General features: G+C 41.2%; 1 protein-coding gene across 2 annotated transcripts in view; it reads left to right on the top strand.

Moving 5' to 3' along the window:
- alcama (activated leukocyte cell adhesion molecule a) overlaps positions 1 to 18,790 on the top strand; it is a 57,893-nt gene extending 39,103 nt beyond the window's left edge. The window contains exons 7-16 of one of the 2 annotated variants that reach the window (XM_021563296.2): positions 7,050 to 7,174; positions 7,478 to 7,610; positions 8,306 to 8,418; positions 8,879 to 9,005; positions 9,365 to 9,486; positions 13,856 to 13,985; positions 15,521 to 15,550; positions 16,339 to 16,453; positions 16,767 to 16,884; positions 17,059 to 18,790. In XM_021563296.2, the coding sequence (XP_021418971.1) occupies positions 7,050 to 7,174; positions 7,478 to 7,610; positions 8,306 to 8,418; positions 8,879 to 9,005; positions 9,365 to 9,486; positions 13,856 to 13,985; positions 15,521 to 15,550; positions 16,339 to 16,453; positions 16,767 to 16,851 (980 nt within the window). In that variant the 3' untranslated portion in view covers positions 16,852 to 16,884; positions 17,059 to 18,790. The remainder of the gene's footprint in view (positions 1 to 7,049; positions 7,175 to 7,477; positions 7,611 to 8,305; positions 8,419 to 8,878; positions 9,006 to 9,364; positions 9,487 to 13,855; positions 13,986 to 15,520; positions 15,551 to 16,338; positions 16,454 to 16,766; positions 16,885 to 17,058) is intronic. The other variant, XM_021563297.2, reaches the window with a different exon arrangement.
- Positions 18,791 to 18,833: the final 43 nt, after the last annotated feature.

The raw sequence follows: 18,833 nt of genomic DNA, 5'->3' as shown, positions 1-18,833 counted from the left end.
ATGTTTAGATTAATGTCTTTAGGTTACATGTGAAGTATTTAAAATCGGACAGATAATGTATCTTTTCAAAACTATTTAATACATTATTGAATGTATTTAAAATACATAATTGTACGTACAATTTATATCACAGTATATGTTAACTGCATCCCAAAAAGTATTTAATGTATTTCAAAAATGTTTTCTGAAATGCATTAAAGAATATATTTTCACATGTATTTATCAATATACACTACCGTTAAAAAGTTTGGGTTTACTTAGAAATGTCCTTGTTTTTGAAAGAAAAGCACATTTTTTTTGTCCATTTTTAAAATAACACCTAATTGATCAGAAATACAGTGTAGACATTGTTAATGTTGTAAATGACTATTGTAGCTGGAAACGGCTGATTTTTAATGGAATATCTACATAGGTGTAGAGGCCCATAATCAGCAACCATCACACCGGTGTTCCAATGGCACGTTGTGTTAGCTAATCCAAGTTTATCATTTTAAAAGGCTAATTGATCACTAGAAAACCTTTTTGCAATTATGTTAGCACAGCTGAAAACACTATTGTTCTGATTAAAGAAGCAATACAACTGGCCTTCTTTAGACTAGTTGAGTATCTGGAGCATCAGAATTTGTGGGTTCGATTACAGGCTCAAAATGGCCAGAAACAAAACTTTCTTCTGAAACTCTTCAGTCTATTCTTGTTCTGAGAAATGAAGGCCATTTCATGTGAGTAATTGCCAAGAAACTGAATATCTCGTACAACGCTGTGTACCACTCCCGTCACAGAACAGCGCAAACTGTCTCTAACCAGAATAGAAAGAGGAGTGGGAGGCCCCGGTGCACAACTGAGCAAGAGGACAAGTACATTAGGGGGCGGTAGGTAGCCTAGTGGTTAGAGCGTTGAGCCAGTAACCAAAAGGTTGCTAGATCAAATCCCCAAGCAGACATGGTAGAAATCTGACTTTCTGCCCCTGAAGAAGGAACTTAGCCTAGGAACAGTGGGTTGTCATTCTAAATAAGAATTTGTTCTTAACTGACTTGCCTAGTTAATAAATACCATTTAAGAGTACATAACTGTCAGTGTACAACCTTGAACTTTAACCTCAGAACACAACATTACACATTAACTGGCGAGACAATCCGTCTCATGGGATGCCAAAAAGCACTAAGATAAAGCCACGCTCCCCAACAAGCCACGCATCCAAGGCCTTTAATATGCTGCCGCCGCAACAATATAGTTTGCCAAAATGCCCTTTTATTGTACTTGGCACATACCAAAAGCACTAACATGCATTTAAATGACTACAACAATGACTACAAACATGATACATTATCAGTAGTGGCCCCTACATCATGTAGTGACCCCATGTCTTTCATGTGCATGCTCTCGTCAAGTTTGTTTATTCATTTGTCATATTATGAGCATTGCAACCAATGTTCAATGGGGAGAACTTTACGTGTACTGGGTTGTTCCATGAAACGAGCGCCTTTGCATACCTTTTGATATGTTAAGTAGAAATTATGCACTAATATTGCATTTAAAAATCATGTTGTATGACATTTCAGTACCCTTTAATATAGACCACATGGAAAATTCAATACATTTTTGTGCATTCTCTGTGACTTACAGGAAGATTTTAAGCCACTAACCCCCCAAAATACTATTTCATTGCTTTGACTAAGTTATTTCTCAAGATCATGATTTATTAGTGATTCATGTCCCTCATTTTAAGGTCAACCTTGAACTGAACTGTTTTAATATGGTGAAACTATTCCTTCTTAAATATTCCTTTCAAAAGACACATTGAACATCTAATGGTCAAAAGTAGGTGCGCTGGTTCTACTCTTTGTGGCAGTTCTCTGGCGCCATAACACATCCTGTATACACATCGATAGATAGACTAGACATGTTTTAAGAATAAAATAAAAAAATGTGTGCTTGTTGTGTGTGAAAAGTACAGTAAATGTAAAATGCACATAAAATCAACAGTGTAATGTTTGGATTCAGTCTTGTCAAGTATTTCTATTTATTAGGAATCCCCAGCAGCTACTCTTCCTGCGGGTCCAAACACACCAAAGCACCCACATTAAATATAAAACAAAATAAAAAACAGTGAACTATGTTTGTACTGAATGAGCTAAAGATAAAACAGTCCATCATATAACATCCTTACACCACCACATGTCCACAACACAAAATGTTCAATACCACCATACAACAATATCACATTGTATGTGTATGCATGTGTCCATACCTGTGTGTGTCTCTTCACAGTCCCCGCTGTTCCATAAGGTGTATGTATTTTTACCTGCTTTTTAAAATCTGATTCTACTGCTTGCATCAATTACCTGATGTGGAATAGAGTTCGATGTAGTCATTGCTCTATGTAAACTCAGCAAAAAAAGAAACGTCCTCACTGTCAACTGCGTTTATTTTCAGCAAACCTAACATGTGTAAATATTTGTATGTACATAACAAGATTCAACAACTGAGACATAAACTGAACAAGTTCCACAGACATGTGACTAACAGAAATGAAATAATGTGTCCCTGAACAAAGAAGGGGGAGTCAAAATCAAAAGTAAGTCAGTATCTGGTGTGGCCACCAGCTGCATTAAGTATTGCAGTTCTTGCTGTGAGATGTTACCCCACTCTTCCACCAAGGCACCTGCAAGTTCCCGGACATTTCTGGAGGGAATGGCCCTAGCCCTCACCCCCCGATCCAACAGGTCCCAGACATGCTCAATGGGATTGAGATCCGGGCCCTTCACTGGCCATGGCAGAACAATGACATTCCTTTCTTGCAGGAAATCACGCACAGAACAAGTAGTATGGCTGGTGGCATTGTCATGCTGGAGGGTCATGTCAGGATGAGCCTGCAGGAAGGGTACCCTATGAGGGAGGAGAATGTCTTCCCTGTAACGCACAGGGTTGAGATTGCCTGCAATGACAACAAGCTCAGTCTTATGATGCTGTGACACACCACCCCAGACAATGACGTACCCTCCACCTCCAAATCGATCCCGCTCCAGAGAACAGGCCTTGGTGTAATGCTCATTCCTTCGATGATAAACGTGAATCCGATCATCACCCCTGGTGAGACAAAACCGTGACTCGTCAGTGAAAAGCATTTTTTCGCCAGTCCTGTCTGGTCCAGCGACGGTGGGTTTGTGACCATAGGCGACGTTGTTGTCGGTGGTCTGGTGAAGACCTGCCTTACAACAGGCCTACAAGCCAGTCCAGCCTCTCTCAGCCTATTCCGGACAGTCTGAGCACTGATGGAGGGATTCTGCGTTCCTGGTGTAACTCGGCAGTTGTTGTTGCCATCCTGTATCTGTCCCGCAGGTGTGATGCTCAGATGTACCAATCCTGCGCAGGTGTTGTTACATGTGGTCTGCCACTGCGAGGACGATCAGCTGTCCGTCCTGTCTCCCAGTAGCGCTGTCTTAGGCGTCTCACAGTACGGACATTGCAATTTATTGCCCTGGCCACATCTGCAGTCCTCATGCCTCGTTGCAGCATGCTTAAGGCACGTTCACGCAGATGAGCAGGGACCGTGGGCATCTTTCTTTTAGTGTTTTTCAGAGTCAGTAGAAAGGCCTCTTTTAGTGTCCTAAGTTATCATAACTGTGACCTTAATTGCCTACCGTCTGTAAGATGTTAGTGTCTTAACGACCGTTCCACAGGTGCATGTTCATTAATTGTTTATGGTTCATTGAACTAGCATCGGAAACAATACTTATACCCTTTACAATGAAGATCTGTGAAGTTATTTTAATTTTTACGAATTATCTTTGAAAGATAGGGTCCTGAAAAAGGGATGTACATTTTTTTGCTGAGTTTAGTACTGTGCGCCTCCCATAGTCTGTTCTAGACTTGGGTACTGGGAAGAGACGTCTTGTGGGGTATGCATGTGTGCTAGTATTTTAAACAGACAGCTTGGTACATTCAGCTTGTCAACACCTCTTACAAAAACAAGTAATGATGAAGTCAATCTCTCTTCCACTTTGAGTCATGAGAGATTTGACATGCATATCATTGTTAGCTCTCCGTGTACTTTTAAGGGCCAGCAGTGCTGCCCTGTTCTGAGCCAACTGCAATTTTCCCAAGTCCCTCTTTGTGGCACCTGACCACACGACTGAACAGTAGTCCAGGTGTGACAAAACTAGAGCCTGTAGGACCTGCCTTGTTGATAGTGCTGTTAAGAAGGCATAGTAGCGCTTTATTATGGAAAGACTTCTCCCCATCTTAGCTACTGTTGTATCAATATGTTTTGACCATGACAGTTTACAATCCAGGGTTACTCCAAGCAGTTTAGTCACCTCAACTTGCACATTTTCCACATTAACAATTACGAGACGTAGTTGAGGTTTAGGGTTTAGTGAATGATTTAGGCCAAATACAATGCTTTTAGTTTTGGAGATATTAAGGACTAGCTTATTCCTCGCTACACATTCTGAAACTAACTGCAGCTCTTTGTTAAGTGTTGCAGTCATTTCAGTCGTTGTAGTAGCTGACATGTATAGTGTTGAGTCATCTGCATACATAGACACACTGGCCTTACTCAATGCCAGTCGAATGTCGTTAGAAAAGATTGAAAAAGCAAGTGGCCCGAACAGCTACCCTGGGGAATTTCTGATTCTACCTGGATTATGTTTGAGAGGCTTCCATTAAAAAACACCCTCTGTGTTCTGTTAGACAAGTAACTCTTTATCCACATTATAGCAGGGTGTGTAAAGCCATAACACATACGTTTTTCCAGCAGCAGACTATTATCGATAATGTCAAAAGCCGCCATGAAGTCTAACAAGAGCCCCCACAATAGATTTATCATCAATTTCTCTCAGACAATCATCAGTCATTTGTGTAAGTTATGTGCTTGTTGATTGTCCTTCCCTATAAGCTTGCTGAAAGTCTGGTGTCAATTTGTTTACTGTGAAATTGTATCTGGTCAAACACCATTTTTTCCAGAAGTTTACTAAGGGTTGGTAACAAGCCGATTGGTCGGCTATTTGAGCCAGTAAAGGGGGCTTTACTATTCTTCGGTAGAGGAATGACTTTTGCTTCCCTCCAGGCCTGAGGGCACACTTTCTAGTAGGCTTACATTGATGATTTTTTTTATTATTTCACCTTTATTTAACAAGGTAGGCCAGTTGAGAACAAGTTCTAATTTACAACTGCAACCTGGCCAAGTTAAAGCAAAGCAGTGCGACAAAAACAACACAGAGTTACACATGGGATAAACAAACGTACAGTCAAAAACACAATAGAAAAATCTATGTACAGTGTGTGCAAATGTAGTAAGGTTAGGGCGGTAAGGCAATAAATAGGCCATAGTGGCAAAATAATTACAAAATAGCATTAACACTGAAGTGATGGATGTGCAGATGATAATGTGCAAGTAGAGATACTGGAGTGCAAAAGAGCAACAACAACAAAAAATAGCAATATGGGGATGAGGTAGTTGGGTGTGCTATTTATTAATGGGCTGTGTACAGGTACAGTATTCGGTAAGCTGCTCTGACTGCTGATGCTTAAAGTTAGTGAGGGAGATATAATTCTCCAGCTTCAGTGATTTTTGCAATTCTTTCCAGTCATTGTCAGCAGAGAACTGGAAGGAACGGCGGCCAAAGAAAGTGTTTGCTTTGGGGATGACCAGTGAAATATGCCTGCTGGAGCGCGTGCTACGGGTGGGTGTTGCTAAGGAGACCAGTGAGCTAAGGCGGGACTTTACCTAGCAAAAACTTAGATGACCTGTAGCCAGTGGGTTTGACGACGACTATGTAGCGAGGGCCAGCCAACGAGAGCATACAGGTCGCAGTGGTGGGTAGTATATGGGGCTTTGGTGACAAAACGGATGGCAATGTGATAGACTACATCCAATTGGCTGAGTAGAGTGTTATTTTGTAAATTACATTACATTGCGATATCATTGATAAATACAGAAAAAGAGTAGGCCCGAGAATTGAACCCTGTGGCACACCCATAGACTGCCAGAGGTCCAGACAACAGGCCCTCCGATTGGACACACTGAACTCTATCTGAGAAGTAGTTGGTGAACCAGGCGAGGCAGTCATTTGAGAAACCAAGGCTATTATGTCTGTCGATAAGAATGCAGTGATTGACAGAGTCGAAAGCCTTGGCCAGGTCGATGAAAACGGCTACACAGTACCGTCTTTTATCTATGGCGGTTATGATATCGTTTAGGACCTTGAACGTGGCTGAGGTGCACCCATGACCAGCTCGGAAACCAGATTGCATAGTTGAGAAGGAACGGTGGGATTCGAAATGGTCGGTGATCTGTTTGTTAACTTGGCTTTCGAAGACTTTAGAAAGGCAGGGCAGGATGGATATAGGTCTGCAGAAGTTTGGGTCTAGATTGTCTCCCCCTTTGAAGAGGGGGATGACCGCGCAGCTTTCCAATCTTTGGGAATCTCAGACGATACGAAAGAGAGGTTGAACAGGCTAGTAATAGTGGTTGCAACAATTTTGGCGGATCATTTTCGAAAGAGAGGGTCCAGATTGTCTAGCCCAGCTGATTTGTAGGGATCCAGATTTTCCAGCTCTTTCAGAACATCAGCTATCTGGATTTGGGTGAAGGTGAAGCAGGGGTCTTGGGAAAGTTGCTGCGGTGGGTGCAGAGCTGTTGGTCGGGATAGGGGTAGCCAGGTTGAAAGCATGGCCATCCGTAGAAAAATACTTCTTGAAATTCTCGATTATCGTAGATTTATCGGTGGTGACAGCATTTCCTAACTTCAGTGCAGTGGGCAGCTGGGAGGAGGTGCTCTTATTCTCCATGGACTTTACGGTGTCCCAAATCTCTTTGGAATTAGTGCTACATGATGCAAATTTCTGTTTGAAAAAGCTAGCCTTGGCGGTCCTAACTGACTGTATATTGGTTCCTGACTTCCCTGAAAAGTTGCATATCGCGGGGGCTATTCAATCTATCTTTCTCTTCCCCTCTCTCTTTCTCTATCCTTACTCTGTCTATCTCTCTTTTTTCTCTCTCTCTGGTCTCTCCACTCCCTTTATACCTCTCTGAATCTGGCTTTTAGATCCAACAGAGAAGTTGAGCCTCCAGGTGCTGGCGAAGGCTCCCATCAGAGAGGGCGACAACGTGACGTTGAAGTGCAATGCGGACGGCAACCCCCCTCCAACCAGCTTCTACTTCAGCATCAAGGCAGGTTTCCCTCTGTAGTGTCTGGGGGAATCAAGGATTGAGATACCAATATTTATATAGAAAATCTCTGGGTTCAATTTAATTATGTGGGGCCAAGCCATGTGGACAGTACCCCACTGTTTGTGACAGAATCTGTCACCGTTACCTTAACCATCCTTCACCCACCTCTCCCTGTATCTCTCCACTCCTTCTTCCTCTTTCCCTCACCACTCCTTGTCCCTCTACTTTCTTTCACTAGTGGCTGTCTGCCTGTCACTTTTGGTGTGGTAACACAATGCAAACCTTTCCCCCTACCCTCAACAGGGCCAGAAAGTGACGGTGAAAGATTCCGACACCTTCACTCTGACTGCCGTTACGCGCAACAGCACCGGAGACTACAAGTGCTCGCTGGTCGACGATGACAAAATGGAGGCCTCGGAAAAGGTTGTCGTGAGCTGTGAGTATAGACAACATAATTGTTGCACTGTGGATTTAAACAAAGCTTCAAGGATAGTGTTGTGAGCTCTCGCTGAGACTTGAAAGGAGTGGGCAGACAACATCTTCAGTGTTTCAATATTTATTTTGCACTTTCTTAACAAGCTCCTTTATCCACTGTAAATGAAGTCACAGGAGCAAGGGAAGGTAATCAAATATATCTTCAAGAGGATTAGCTGGGAGGGGAGTGCAGTTTGGGTGGGCAGTGGGAAGAACTAATAACCTTAACCCTAAACCTAACTCTAGCGCCAAACCTTAACCCTAAAATTAACCCTAAACCTAATTCTAATCCTAATACTAATTCTAACCTTAACTTTAAACCCCCTAGAAATAGCATGTGACCTTGTGGGGACCAACAAAATATCCCCAGTTGGTCAAATTTTGGGACTTCTGGTCCCCACAAGAATAGTTAGACACTCACTCACTCACTCACTCACTCACTCACTCACTCACTCACTCACTCACTCACTCACTCACTCACTTCTTCTGAGGTGTGTTTAGTTCTTAGTTCAAAAGGGCCTTAGTTCAAAATGGCACTGGGACGTGAACCCATAACCTCTGCGGTTTTGTGGGGGCTTTGTTACCAGTGATAGGCACACAAAAAAATGAGTGTACAGGAACTCTGAACAATCCTTCTCTCTCTCTCCTCTCCCCTAGACTTGGATCTCAGTCTCAGCCCAACAGGAAAGGTCCTTAAGATGGTCAGGGACACCTTGCTGGTGAAAATGGAGCAGGACGCCTCCGGCGATGCTAAAGTGTCATGGACCAAGGTAAAAAAATAAAAAAAAACATTTTGCTAGAAGGCTGAATAGTTACTGAAATCCAATAACATCATACTAACAATGGCATCTTCTGTCGACAAAACAGCCTTTGCAGTATTCAAATTGCCCCCCAAAAAAGGTCTTCATTCAATCTGTGTCGCGGAAGATCCACGGTGTAGTGTGATTGAAACGAAAAGGTCCTTTCTGATTGAGCTGACATATACAGCGTTACCGTGAATGCTTGGGAATATTGCCTTTAAATTTAATCACCCTATAGCACGGATCTTCCGCGATATGGATTGAATCGAGCCCTAATTAACATTTAAAACAAAAAGACAACGCAGTGAGTTTCGAATACTACCCATGATTATGCCCAGTGACATACTGCATATATGAAGTAAATGTGTGTATAAGCCAGGATTTGACTGTTGCTTGATCTAATGAGTCTGGGTTCACTTCACTCTACCAGGACAACAGAAAGCTGGACGAAACGCCTAGGTTTGACAATGTGACGTACGCTGATGCAGGGTTCTACGTTTGTGAGGTGTCCGTTGCAGGCATCAAGCGCAGCCAGTCCTTCCAACTGGTAGTAGAAGGTGCGCATCCCTTTTCTCTCCCTCTTTGATATTGGTTCCCAGGTTCACATTGCCTCCAGTTTGAGTGATTGATCTCTCACATGTTTTCAGGCCTCGAAGGTGGCCTAATGTCAATCTGTTATGAAGTTTCAACTGTATGCCTCAGTGCCAAAAATGGAAAGATAGGCACTATTGAAAATTATAGAAATGCTATGGTGTCTAAAATGTTATTGTCATGTAAATGAGCCATATGCTGTAAGTCAATTTACACAACAGAACTTGTGGTGACATCTCAACATTTAACCACTTTCTGGGACTGAACTGAAAGCAAGTCATTCAGTAAGCTGTGCACAACCAACCTGGTGCTGTGTGTCCAACAGGCACACCAGTCATCAAGAAGATGACCGAGCACCATAGCGAGGATGGCAGACACAAAGTTCTGACCTGCGAGGCCGAGGGTGTGCCCCGGCCCAGTGTCCAGTGGAGCGTCAACGGCACAAATGTAAGTCTGCCGTGTGTGTTTTGTAATTTACAGACACGCTTGTGCCTCTGTAGTGATGTCCCACTAAGTGAAGCCGGTAAGGAAGCCTTGTCTGAGACAAAACGGCCCATAGGGGCAGGAGCCTATCTCTTGTTTCTGTAGCATGAGGCAGCTTGATGTACAGGACCGCTAGTGCCAAGAAAAGAGGCATCAGGTCCCATTTTTAAAGTCTTTGGTACGACTCGGCCGGGGATCGTATCCCCAACTTTTCAATCTCTGGACATACACTCTAACCACAAGGCCACAGAGTCTGACACAACTCGCTTATTATATCATATTGTACAAAAATATGAATTCAACATGCAACAATTTCAAAGATTTGAGTTATCTGTGGCATTGTGTTGGGTGACAAAACTGCACATTTTATTGTCCCTAGCACAAGGTGCAATTGTGTAATGATCATGCTGTTTAGTCCGCTTCTTGAAATGCCACACCTCAGGTGCATGGACCACAAATTTGTGCACAACATTTGAGAGAAACAAGCTTTTTGTGCATATGGACAATTTCTGGGATCTTTATATCAGCTCTTGTAACATGGGACCAACACTTTACATGTTGTGTTTATATATTTTTCAGTGTATATGATATGATAAGCAAGATGTGTCAGACTCTGGTATCATTACTGACAAAAATGAAATACAGTGCCCCCAGAAGTATACCCACCCCTTAATGTTTTTTTCACATTTTGTTGTGTTACAGCTTGAATTTAAAATGAATTACATTTAGATTTTTTTGTCACTGGCCTACACACAAAACACTAATGTCAAAGTGGAATTATGTTTTTCTTAATTTTTACATATTAATATAAAACGAATAGCTCAAATCTTGAGTGAATAAGTATTCAACCCCTTACTCCTGAACTTATTTAGGCTAACAATTTGCTTAACAAGTCACATATTAAGTTGCATGGACTCACTGTGTAATAGTGTTTAACATGATTTTTTCATCTCTGTGCCCGCCACATACAATTATCCGTAATGTCCCTCAGTCGAGCAGTGAATTTTAAACATAGATTCAACCACAAATCCCTGGGAGGTTTTCCAATGCCTCGCAATTTTTGTTAAAACCTTTTTTTTTTAACCTTAGTTAAGAACAATTTGTTATTTACAATGACTGCCTAGGAACAGTGGGTTAACTGCCTTCTTCATAAGCAGAATCTCCAATCTAACAACCTTTCGATCACTGGCCCAAGGCTCTAACCACTAGGCTACCTGCCGCCCCAAAGAAGGGCAACTATTGGTAGTCACTACAAAGATACAGGTGTCCTTCCTAACTCAGTTGCCAAAGAGTTGCCAAAGAGGTGACTAAAACAGTTAGAGTTTAAAGGCTGTTATAGGAGAAAATTGAGGATGGATCAAAACTTTGTAGTTACTGTACAATACTAACCTAATTGACAGAGTGAAAAGAAGGAAGCCTGTACAGAATATAAATATTCCAAAACATGCATCCTGTTTGCAACAAGGTACTGTTAGGTTCTAATTTTCAGAGTAAAAACCTCAACGGGCACTATGAAAGTTTAACCAAGTTTATTCTCCCAGACAAAACATGTTTCCACCAACACAAGTATATATACTCCAATTTAGATGCACTCCTCCTTCTCTCCAACCCTTACCCATCCATGTGGCATGAGTCCTCATAAACTGATATCCCTACAATGCTACTAAAGTAACCCCTGCTACTACTAACATGGCCCATGACTATAACCTCCTTCAATTACTGTCCCTACAGCGACTGCCATGAGAATAACTACTGCATGTAATCTGTCAAGTGTTCGCTGGCTGTTAGGTTGGATATTCTTCCAATTTCTAACAAAACTCTGAGTCACAGTTGTCTTGAAATCTTATCATAGTGTCTGAAATGCCACCACTATCTCTTCTACTCACCATGATCTGGGTATGAGTAATGTTCAATTTCACTTTATAATAGTCCCTATATTGTGCACAGTTAGCTGTCCTCCCTCTCCTATGAGCTATCTCCTGTAACAATCTACATAGTGGTATCATTCCCAGACTATCACCACAACCTTAATTTATGAGCCCCCACAGATCTCCACCGCAGTCACGTTCCATCCCACGTAACAACCTTATGTAAACATTCTGTCTCAAACACAGGCCTCATGTGTACCTCACCTCCTGCTACAGATACATTTACACACATATCATTCCATCTAACCCATAACACACTAGTCACTACTCCTAATGCACTTCTACAGTTATAAACATACTAACACATTCTCAAATCAGTTAGTCAACATACATCAGTCCCTCCTCTGGAACAATGATCACTCTGATGTTCCACGGAACCTAAAAACATATTGACTTGAAAAGGAAAGAGAACAAAAGTACATGTTTTAGTAACTTCACACTACCCTTGATGCAACTAAAACTGGGAAAGAACCGTCCATCCGTTATGTTCTATACCCATGTTATGCTGGTCTCCCATGCCGTCTCCTTCATTTTCATCCTTGGGTGTTGTTACAAAACACAGACTATGAGCCGTGTATGCAATGAATTATACCGCGTCATCCAGCCATCTCTATGCATCGATGTGATTTAACATAAACATTCTGATGACATAGTAAAACAAAAGAGAACAAAATAAAACCTTCATGGTTGACCCAAGCTATCATCCAGTGAGTTCTCTAATAACCTCCCTGTCGGAGGAGAGATAGAGATAAGGTTTCTGGAGCCTCCCTAGGCCTAATAACTTTTAGCAGTGCCCCCACCTCTCATCGTATGAAAGCAAGTCTCTCTCGCTGTATCCGAATCATAACTAAAACATTTTATAAATGATCCAACCCAAATTTAGAATGCCAGTCCTTAGTGCTTACTTTGAGTATGACTCAGATTCCAGCTTCTCAACCTGGCACACATCATCCCGGTTAGAAGGTACTTTTATAAAAGCAATAACTCTTCTCATTACAACCCCCCTTTGTCCCTGTTTTCCTGTCGCGAGTGGCCTGGTAATGAAAGATCGGTATCTCAATGCACTCTTAGTCTAAATTGTTTGCCGTGTGTAGACCAACCCCCCCCCCCCCCCCCCCCCCCCTCCCAGCACTTATCATTCTAGCGTGTCTTCTTCGGATAGCGTTACAGTTCATCTTCCCAACGGCACATATAGCTTTTGCCTGTCACATTTGATGGCCCTTGATCATGTCCCGATTTCAATATCCAAATGGATACATCCGTTTCTCCCACGTACACAAGTCTCTCACCTGAGCCATTATCTCTCTCCACACTGACTCCATACGCGCGGTCTCAGCACTACTGCCGACTGTACCCAGTTTTGGCTCAGACTCAGATGGGAGAGTTAAAAGTCACTGTCGCATTGAATGCCTTTGTTGCTCTTTCTTCAGCCGGTTAGGGAGGGTTTTGAGGTTCACATACACTGTTTGTTTGTGGTCAAATTATTCCTACCATGCATTAAGACGCGATCTGACATCACCTTCCATGATAACCTCAAGAGAGGACAGATCAGAACAACAGTTTAGTTCAATTAATTTCTGTTTCAGGAAATGCAGACAAGCATTGACATTGCAAATCCTCTAGCTCCGCTTGGAGAATCGGGCCATATGTCACCATATCAGTAGTTATTATTCCCAAACCTCTCTCATCGGTGTCCAGGGTGTTTTAGATTTCTTCACTCCCGTCTCTAATAGACACCTTCTATTAACTATTTTCCAAGGTAGCGACTTTTTCAGGATAAAAAAAAAGAAACGGAATGGAGCCAAGCCAAGCATGGTGAAATCCCAGAGCAGTTTCCTTCCTCTCCAGCAACTGAGTTAGTAAGGACTCCTGTATCTTTGTAGTGACTGGGTGTATTGATACACCATGCAAAGTGTAATTAATAACTTCACTATGCTCAAATAGATATTCAATGTCTGCTTTTTAAATTTGAGCCCTTCTTTGCAAAGCATTGGGAAACATCACTAGTCTTTGTGGTTGAAACTTTTCTTGAAAATCACTGTTCGACTGAGGGACCTTACTTATAATTGTATGTGTGGGGTACAGAGTTGAGGTAGTCATGTAGGTAGTCATGACTTGTGAAGCACATTTTTACTCCATAACTTATTTTAGGCTTGCCATAACAAAGGGGTTGAATACTTATTGACTCAAGCTTTTCATTTTTTATTAATTTGTGGTGCCAATATATTTGACCACAGCTGTAGATTTAGACATTTGTTAAAAGTTTAAATGCGTATGTTTTAATGTGGTGTAGGCATACGTGTGTACATGTTAGAAAAAGCGTGACCGAGGGTCTATTGTTGGACTTTTGTTCATATGCCTGTGTGTGCTCCTTCTAAACGCCCCAAATGGCTTTGTTCTATCAGGAGGAGAATTCCTATATCAATGGCAAGGCAACTCACAAGATCACGGTGGTGCCCACAGGAAACCTGACCATCACCTGCATTGCGACCAACAAGCTGGGAAATCACTTCATGGCCCTCAACGTCTCCTCCTGTGAGTGCACCTATGGCGACTGCAGCTAACAAGTGCCAAATGCTAACCTACAGTAGCGTACTGTACCTACACTAACTCCTGGTCACTTGTCTGTAACTGCTTCTCTCTAACACTAAATTACAGCCCACTTCCCTCTTAACTGCTAACCTACAGTAGCGTACTGTACCTACACTAACTCCTGGTCACTTGTCTGTAACTGCTTCTCTCTAACACTAAATCACAGCCCACTTCCCTCTTAACTGCTAACCTACAGTAGCGTACTGTACCTACACTAACTCCTGGTCACTTCTCTCTAACACTTAATCACAGCCCACTTCCCTCTTAACTGCTAACTTACAGTTGCCTACACAACACCCTTCCCACTTGACTAGTGCAAGCCTACAGATGAATGTCAACTTTCCCCGTGGCTACTTCTCTTTTAAAAGAGTATAATACATCAGTTAATTCAATGCCTGTAAACTGTTCATGGTTCTTATTGATATGCATTCTTATTTTGACTTTATCCATAATGAAGGCTAGTGACGTGAAAGTTTAGTGAAACTAATCACATGGGAATCGTCCATTTGAAAAACGGACATGGTGGGGTAATAATTACATAACCGATGTTCTATAGTAATACTAGTCCTGTGTAAAGGGGGCTTTATGGGGCCCTATGATGTTGGATATTTGGGGATGATAGAAGTGGAAAAAGTCACATGACTTTCCACTTACCTTGGTTGTCAATTTGTAGATGCATTGGCCTATACAGAGGGTAAATAAGTAAAAACCAATCAACAACCGCCAAGTAAAGCGAAGTATAATTTAAATGTTGTTTTTTTTTGCTCTTTAAACATAGATGATTAGATTAATGTCACCATGGTAGGTATGCTGAAGGCTAATGCTGGACTTTACAGATTAACTTCATCCACTGAACATTGTGCCATTGGCTGTTCCTTTCTCATCCCTTCTCTCTCTTTCCTTCACTGTCTCTCTTTCTGCTCTGCATCGGTTTAGTTTGGTTTGGTTTGTCTTTGTCGAGCATAGAGAATGATAGAGGCCTCTAGTGGCCAAAAGACAGTTTTAGCATGGGCAGTGCCATCGAGGGCTTCCACCATTTTAAAATAGTCAATGTAGTCAACTGGGTGGGGATTCCTATGAGTTGTAACCTCAATGGCACTGCCCATACTGTATAAATAGATGAGTCCTCTATCTATCTCTATGGTGTCAAGGTGCTGGACTGTCCCCCCTTATCTCTTCCTCTCGGGGTCAAGCTGCATTACATTTCCTTCTCACTACTTCTGACAAAATGGACTACTGTTAGAGTATACAAAGCAAAATAAAAGTGCCTAATTTCCACTTGCTTGCTCACCAAATCTACACTCTTCTGGCTGATTTGGAATGGTTAGGGTTTGTTTGACTTTTTTATATAGCAATTTCAGCTGTTACAGTTTTTCTGCTTTTCAACTCATGGAAACAGTACCCAGTTTAATTTCTATATATAATTAATAATGTATATTATTAATTGGAAGTTAATTTCATTTTATATCTGATTTCAGTAATTAAGGACGAAAAAATACCAGGAAAAGGTAAGATATCCCCCTAACCCCCCAATTTGAATTATTTGGCTTGAAAATGGCTGCCCAACTAATATAATAAATAATAATAATAGGTACCGTTTAGCAGACGCTGTTATCCAAAGCGACTTAGTCATGCATACATACATTTTACAAATGGGTGGCCCTGGGAATCGAACCCACAATCCACAAACTGAACCATACAGGGCCACCAACTACCAGGGTTGGTGTGAATTATATATTTTTTCCTTTTAAAGCCCATCATTTTCTATGAGTATTACTTAATTTGAAGTGATAACAACCCTGTTGACTATTGTGTAGAGGTGAAAGCATCTGGTACTGGATTACACTGTATCTTCTGATACCTAGACTCCCGAGAGCCTTTTATTTATTGATTTAACCTTTTATTTAACTAGGCAAGTCACTTAAGAACAAATTCTTATTTATGGGATCCCAATCACGGCCAGTTGTGATACCACCTGGAATCAAACCAGGGTCTGTAGTGACGCCTCTAGCACTGAAATGCAGTGCCTTAGACCGCTGCGCCACTCGGGAGCCTTGGATGGCTTTGTTGACGCTCTTGGGGATTGAACAGCCCGGCATGACAAACCCTTCTCAAATGTCATCCCCATAAACAACCAAACTAACAGCAGTAGTGCTCATACAAACATGGCTCCCACATCTTCATTTAGTTTTGCTTGCTCACTCATACAGTACTATTCATCTTTGTGTGTGTGAGAAAGAAAGAGTAGACAGTGTTTTTGCTGGTGCACTGTTTGACATGTTGTTTTTGTTTGTAGGGGCACAGGATGACAGTTCGGACCAGGCTTTACTGATTGTGTTCATTGTTGTTGGGCTCATCATAGCTGCTGCTTTTGTTGGGCTGTTCTATTGGCTTTACATTATGAAATCAAGGTACACACTTACATGTATCATTATATTTTAGTTGTATAGTATGATCATATTCCTGCCCAAAACAAAAAGGGACAGATTTATTAAGCATATGCACTTATCTTTTACAAACCTAAATCTTGAGGGACGTAAACGTTGAGGGCAGAATAAAAAGGTATATTAAAGATTGAGAACGTATAAGACATTGAAGTAAATGCAAACTTTGCTCCTGGTGCATTGGCTTAGTAAGTCTAGCCCAAAGTGTAATAAGTATATTACAATCAGGGAAGAATTACATAAAAATAGGAGTTTTAAGTAAAGTGAATCTCTTCTTCAGACGAGGGACCTGGAAAACAGGAGAGAAGGAAGCCGGAACGTCCGAAGAGAGCAAGAAACTGGAGGAGTGCAATGCTAAGGTGTAGGGACAGCCGGGCTGTACTCGAGAGACGAAGAAGGTATGCACTGACTTGATCATTTTTTAAATATAATTTGACATTTACCTTGCCTTGTTGGTGGCGAGACAAGTTTTTCTGTTTTGATAAGAAATCTTGTTTTTATAGGACTCAAATATACAGTTCGATGCTTGATTATTTTCCTGTTAAAAATGAGTGCATTGATTTCTGTTTCAGGAAATAAGTAGAAGAGCCCTAGACTTTTGGAACGACACCGAAACGCAGGCATTTGATTGGCTTCCAAATGAGCAGCATGTATTGCAGAATGCTTCCTAATCCAGATTAACAGTCCCACCCACAGTCTCAGAGGAAAAAAAGATAAACATTTTGTGTTCATTGATTTTCAGTCAGCACTGAAGATTGCTTCTCATTTTCTTTTTGTGTTCCTGGTGAATGCTCAATTGTTTAGCGTATTGTGATGGTGTGGTGGGTTTATGTCTTCTCTTTTTTTTTTCCTGTTTTAATTTAGTAAAATAATGTCAAATTCACTGTACACTTTTTAGGTGAGCTAGCTGCTCTACACTGCGGTTACCCTTCTGTTCCTCGAGGTTACATTTCAAATCTTTGCACTCAATTTTTTTTTTTGAAGCTGCACCTTTTTTTGTTACTCCCCTAAATGTTCTTTGTAATCCCCCTGGGGGAAAGTGGCAAATGGAAATATCTGGACATTCTTCTTTTAGTGTGGCGGCCAATTGCAAGTCTCACCAATTCAATTATTGGGGTTACACTTTTTGTTGTGCTGGACAATCAGAAATTGGCTGAATCACAATTACGAGTTTTATTTTAGAGCAACTTGTCTTAGCGTAAGCCATTGGGTCTCACTTACTAGCTACAAACTAAATAAGGTGAGGAAAATGTCTCATCCCAATTTCTAAGATACAGAATAATATATATATATTATCACTGTTGGTTGTCGGTGTAAGTTTGGAACCAACAAACTGAATGACGCTAGCCTCAAACATCTCCACAAAATGCAAAATCAGCTCACTTTTATCTAATTGGTTGATGGAGTAACCATGCAAGACATTTGCAGGTCAGATTTGCCAGCCGTTCTGCACAAAAATGTAGCTACCTTTTTTTGTTTTTCTGAAAAGTTTTGCCTGACTTGAGTTACACATGTTGTGAACTGTTATAAATGTGAGAAATGGAGCATTCATATGAATCTGCTGACGTTGCCCCTTCTTTTAGCTGTTCAATCAGATAGTCATAACACTAATATATTTTTTATTGTGCATCTCTCTCAGATGTCAGTTAAAACGGTGTTGTCTCCGGTGTCATACTGTAGTGAAAGGCCATTTACTAGTGTATTTATTCATGTTTCTGTTTTGCCGTTTGAAGGGGTTCACTGTAAATACGTCAGGTGTGAATGTCCAGCTTGTGTTGTGCTCTATTTATACTGTGTGAGACATGTCAGGTTAGCTGCACTTCGGCTTACTAGAACCACCACATTCTGATTTCAACCTCAAACGTGCATTATTTAAACAGTTAAAAATGTACTGTATGGTGGAATGAGAGTTTCATGGAAAGAGAGGCGTATAAAAACAGTAGAGATTTTTGTGTGTTTTGGTTTTCTTTTTAGGGTCTGAAGGACTGTAATTGAAACGGTGAGGATGATGATAGGAAAGTATGATAGGAAAGTTGTGTTTCCATGCATTTAGTTAATTTAGTATAATCAGGTCAACAGTGAAACCAAAGAGGGTAAGATGAGAAGGCCATAAAAGTATTGTGAATACTGAATTTTGTTTTTTGTACTTTTGTTGAGAATAAAGTGTACATTTTTAAGTAGTGTTTTTTTCTCTCCAAGGTATGTCAGCACCAATTTAAACAAAACCACATTTCCATCATGTTTTGTTGTTTGAGATTCTTGCTGTAATGAAAAGCGCTATGCAAATTAAATGTATTAAAGCTACACTGGTTACACGTTTCATATATGTTCAAGTCAGACAATCACA

This window comes from Oncorhynchus mykiss, chromosome 15 (genome assembly GCF_013265735.2).
Source record: "Oncorhynchus mykiss isolate Arlee chromosome 15, USDA_OmykA_1.1, whole genome shotgun sequence".
NCBI classification, from domain to species: Eukaryota; Metazoa; Chordata; class Actinopteri; order Salmoniformes; family Salmonidae; genus Oncorhynchus; species Oncorhynchus mykiss.
This window is presented reverse-complemented; position numbering and strand designations above follow the sequence as displayed.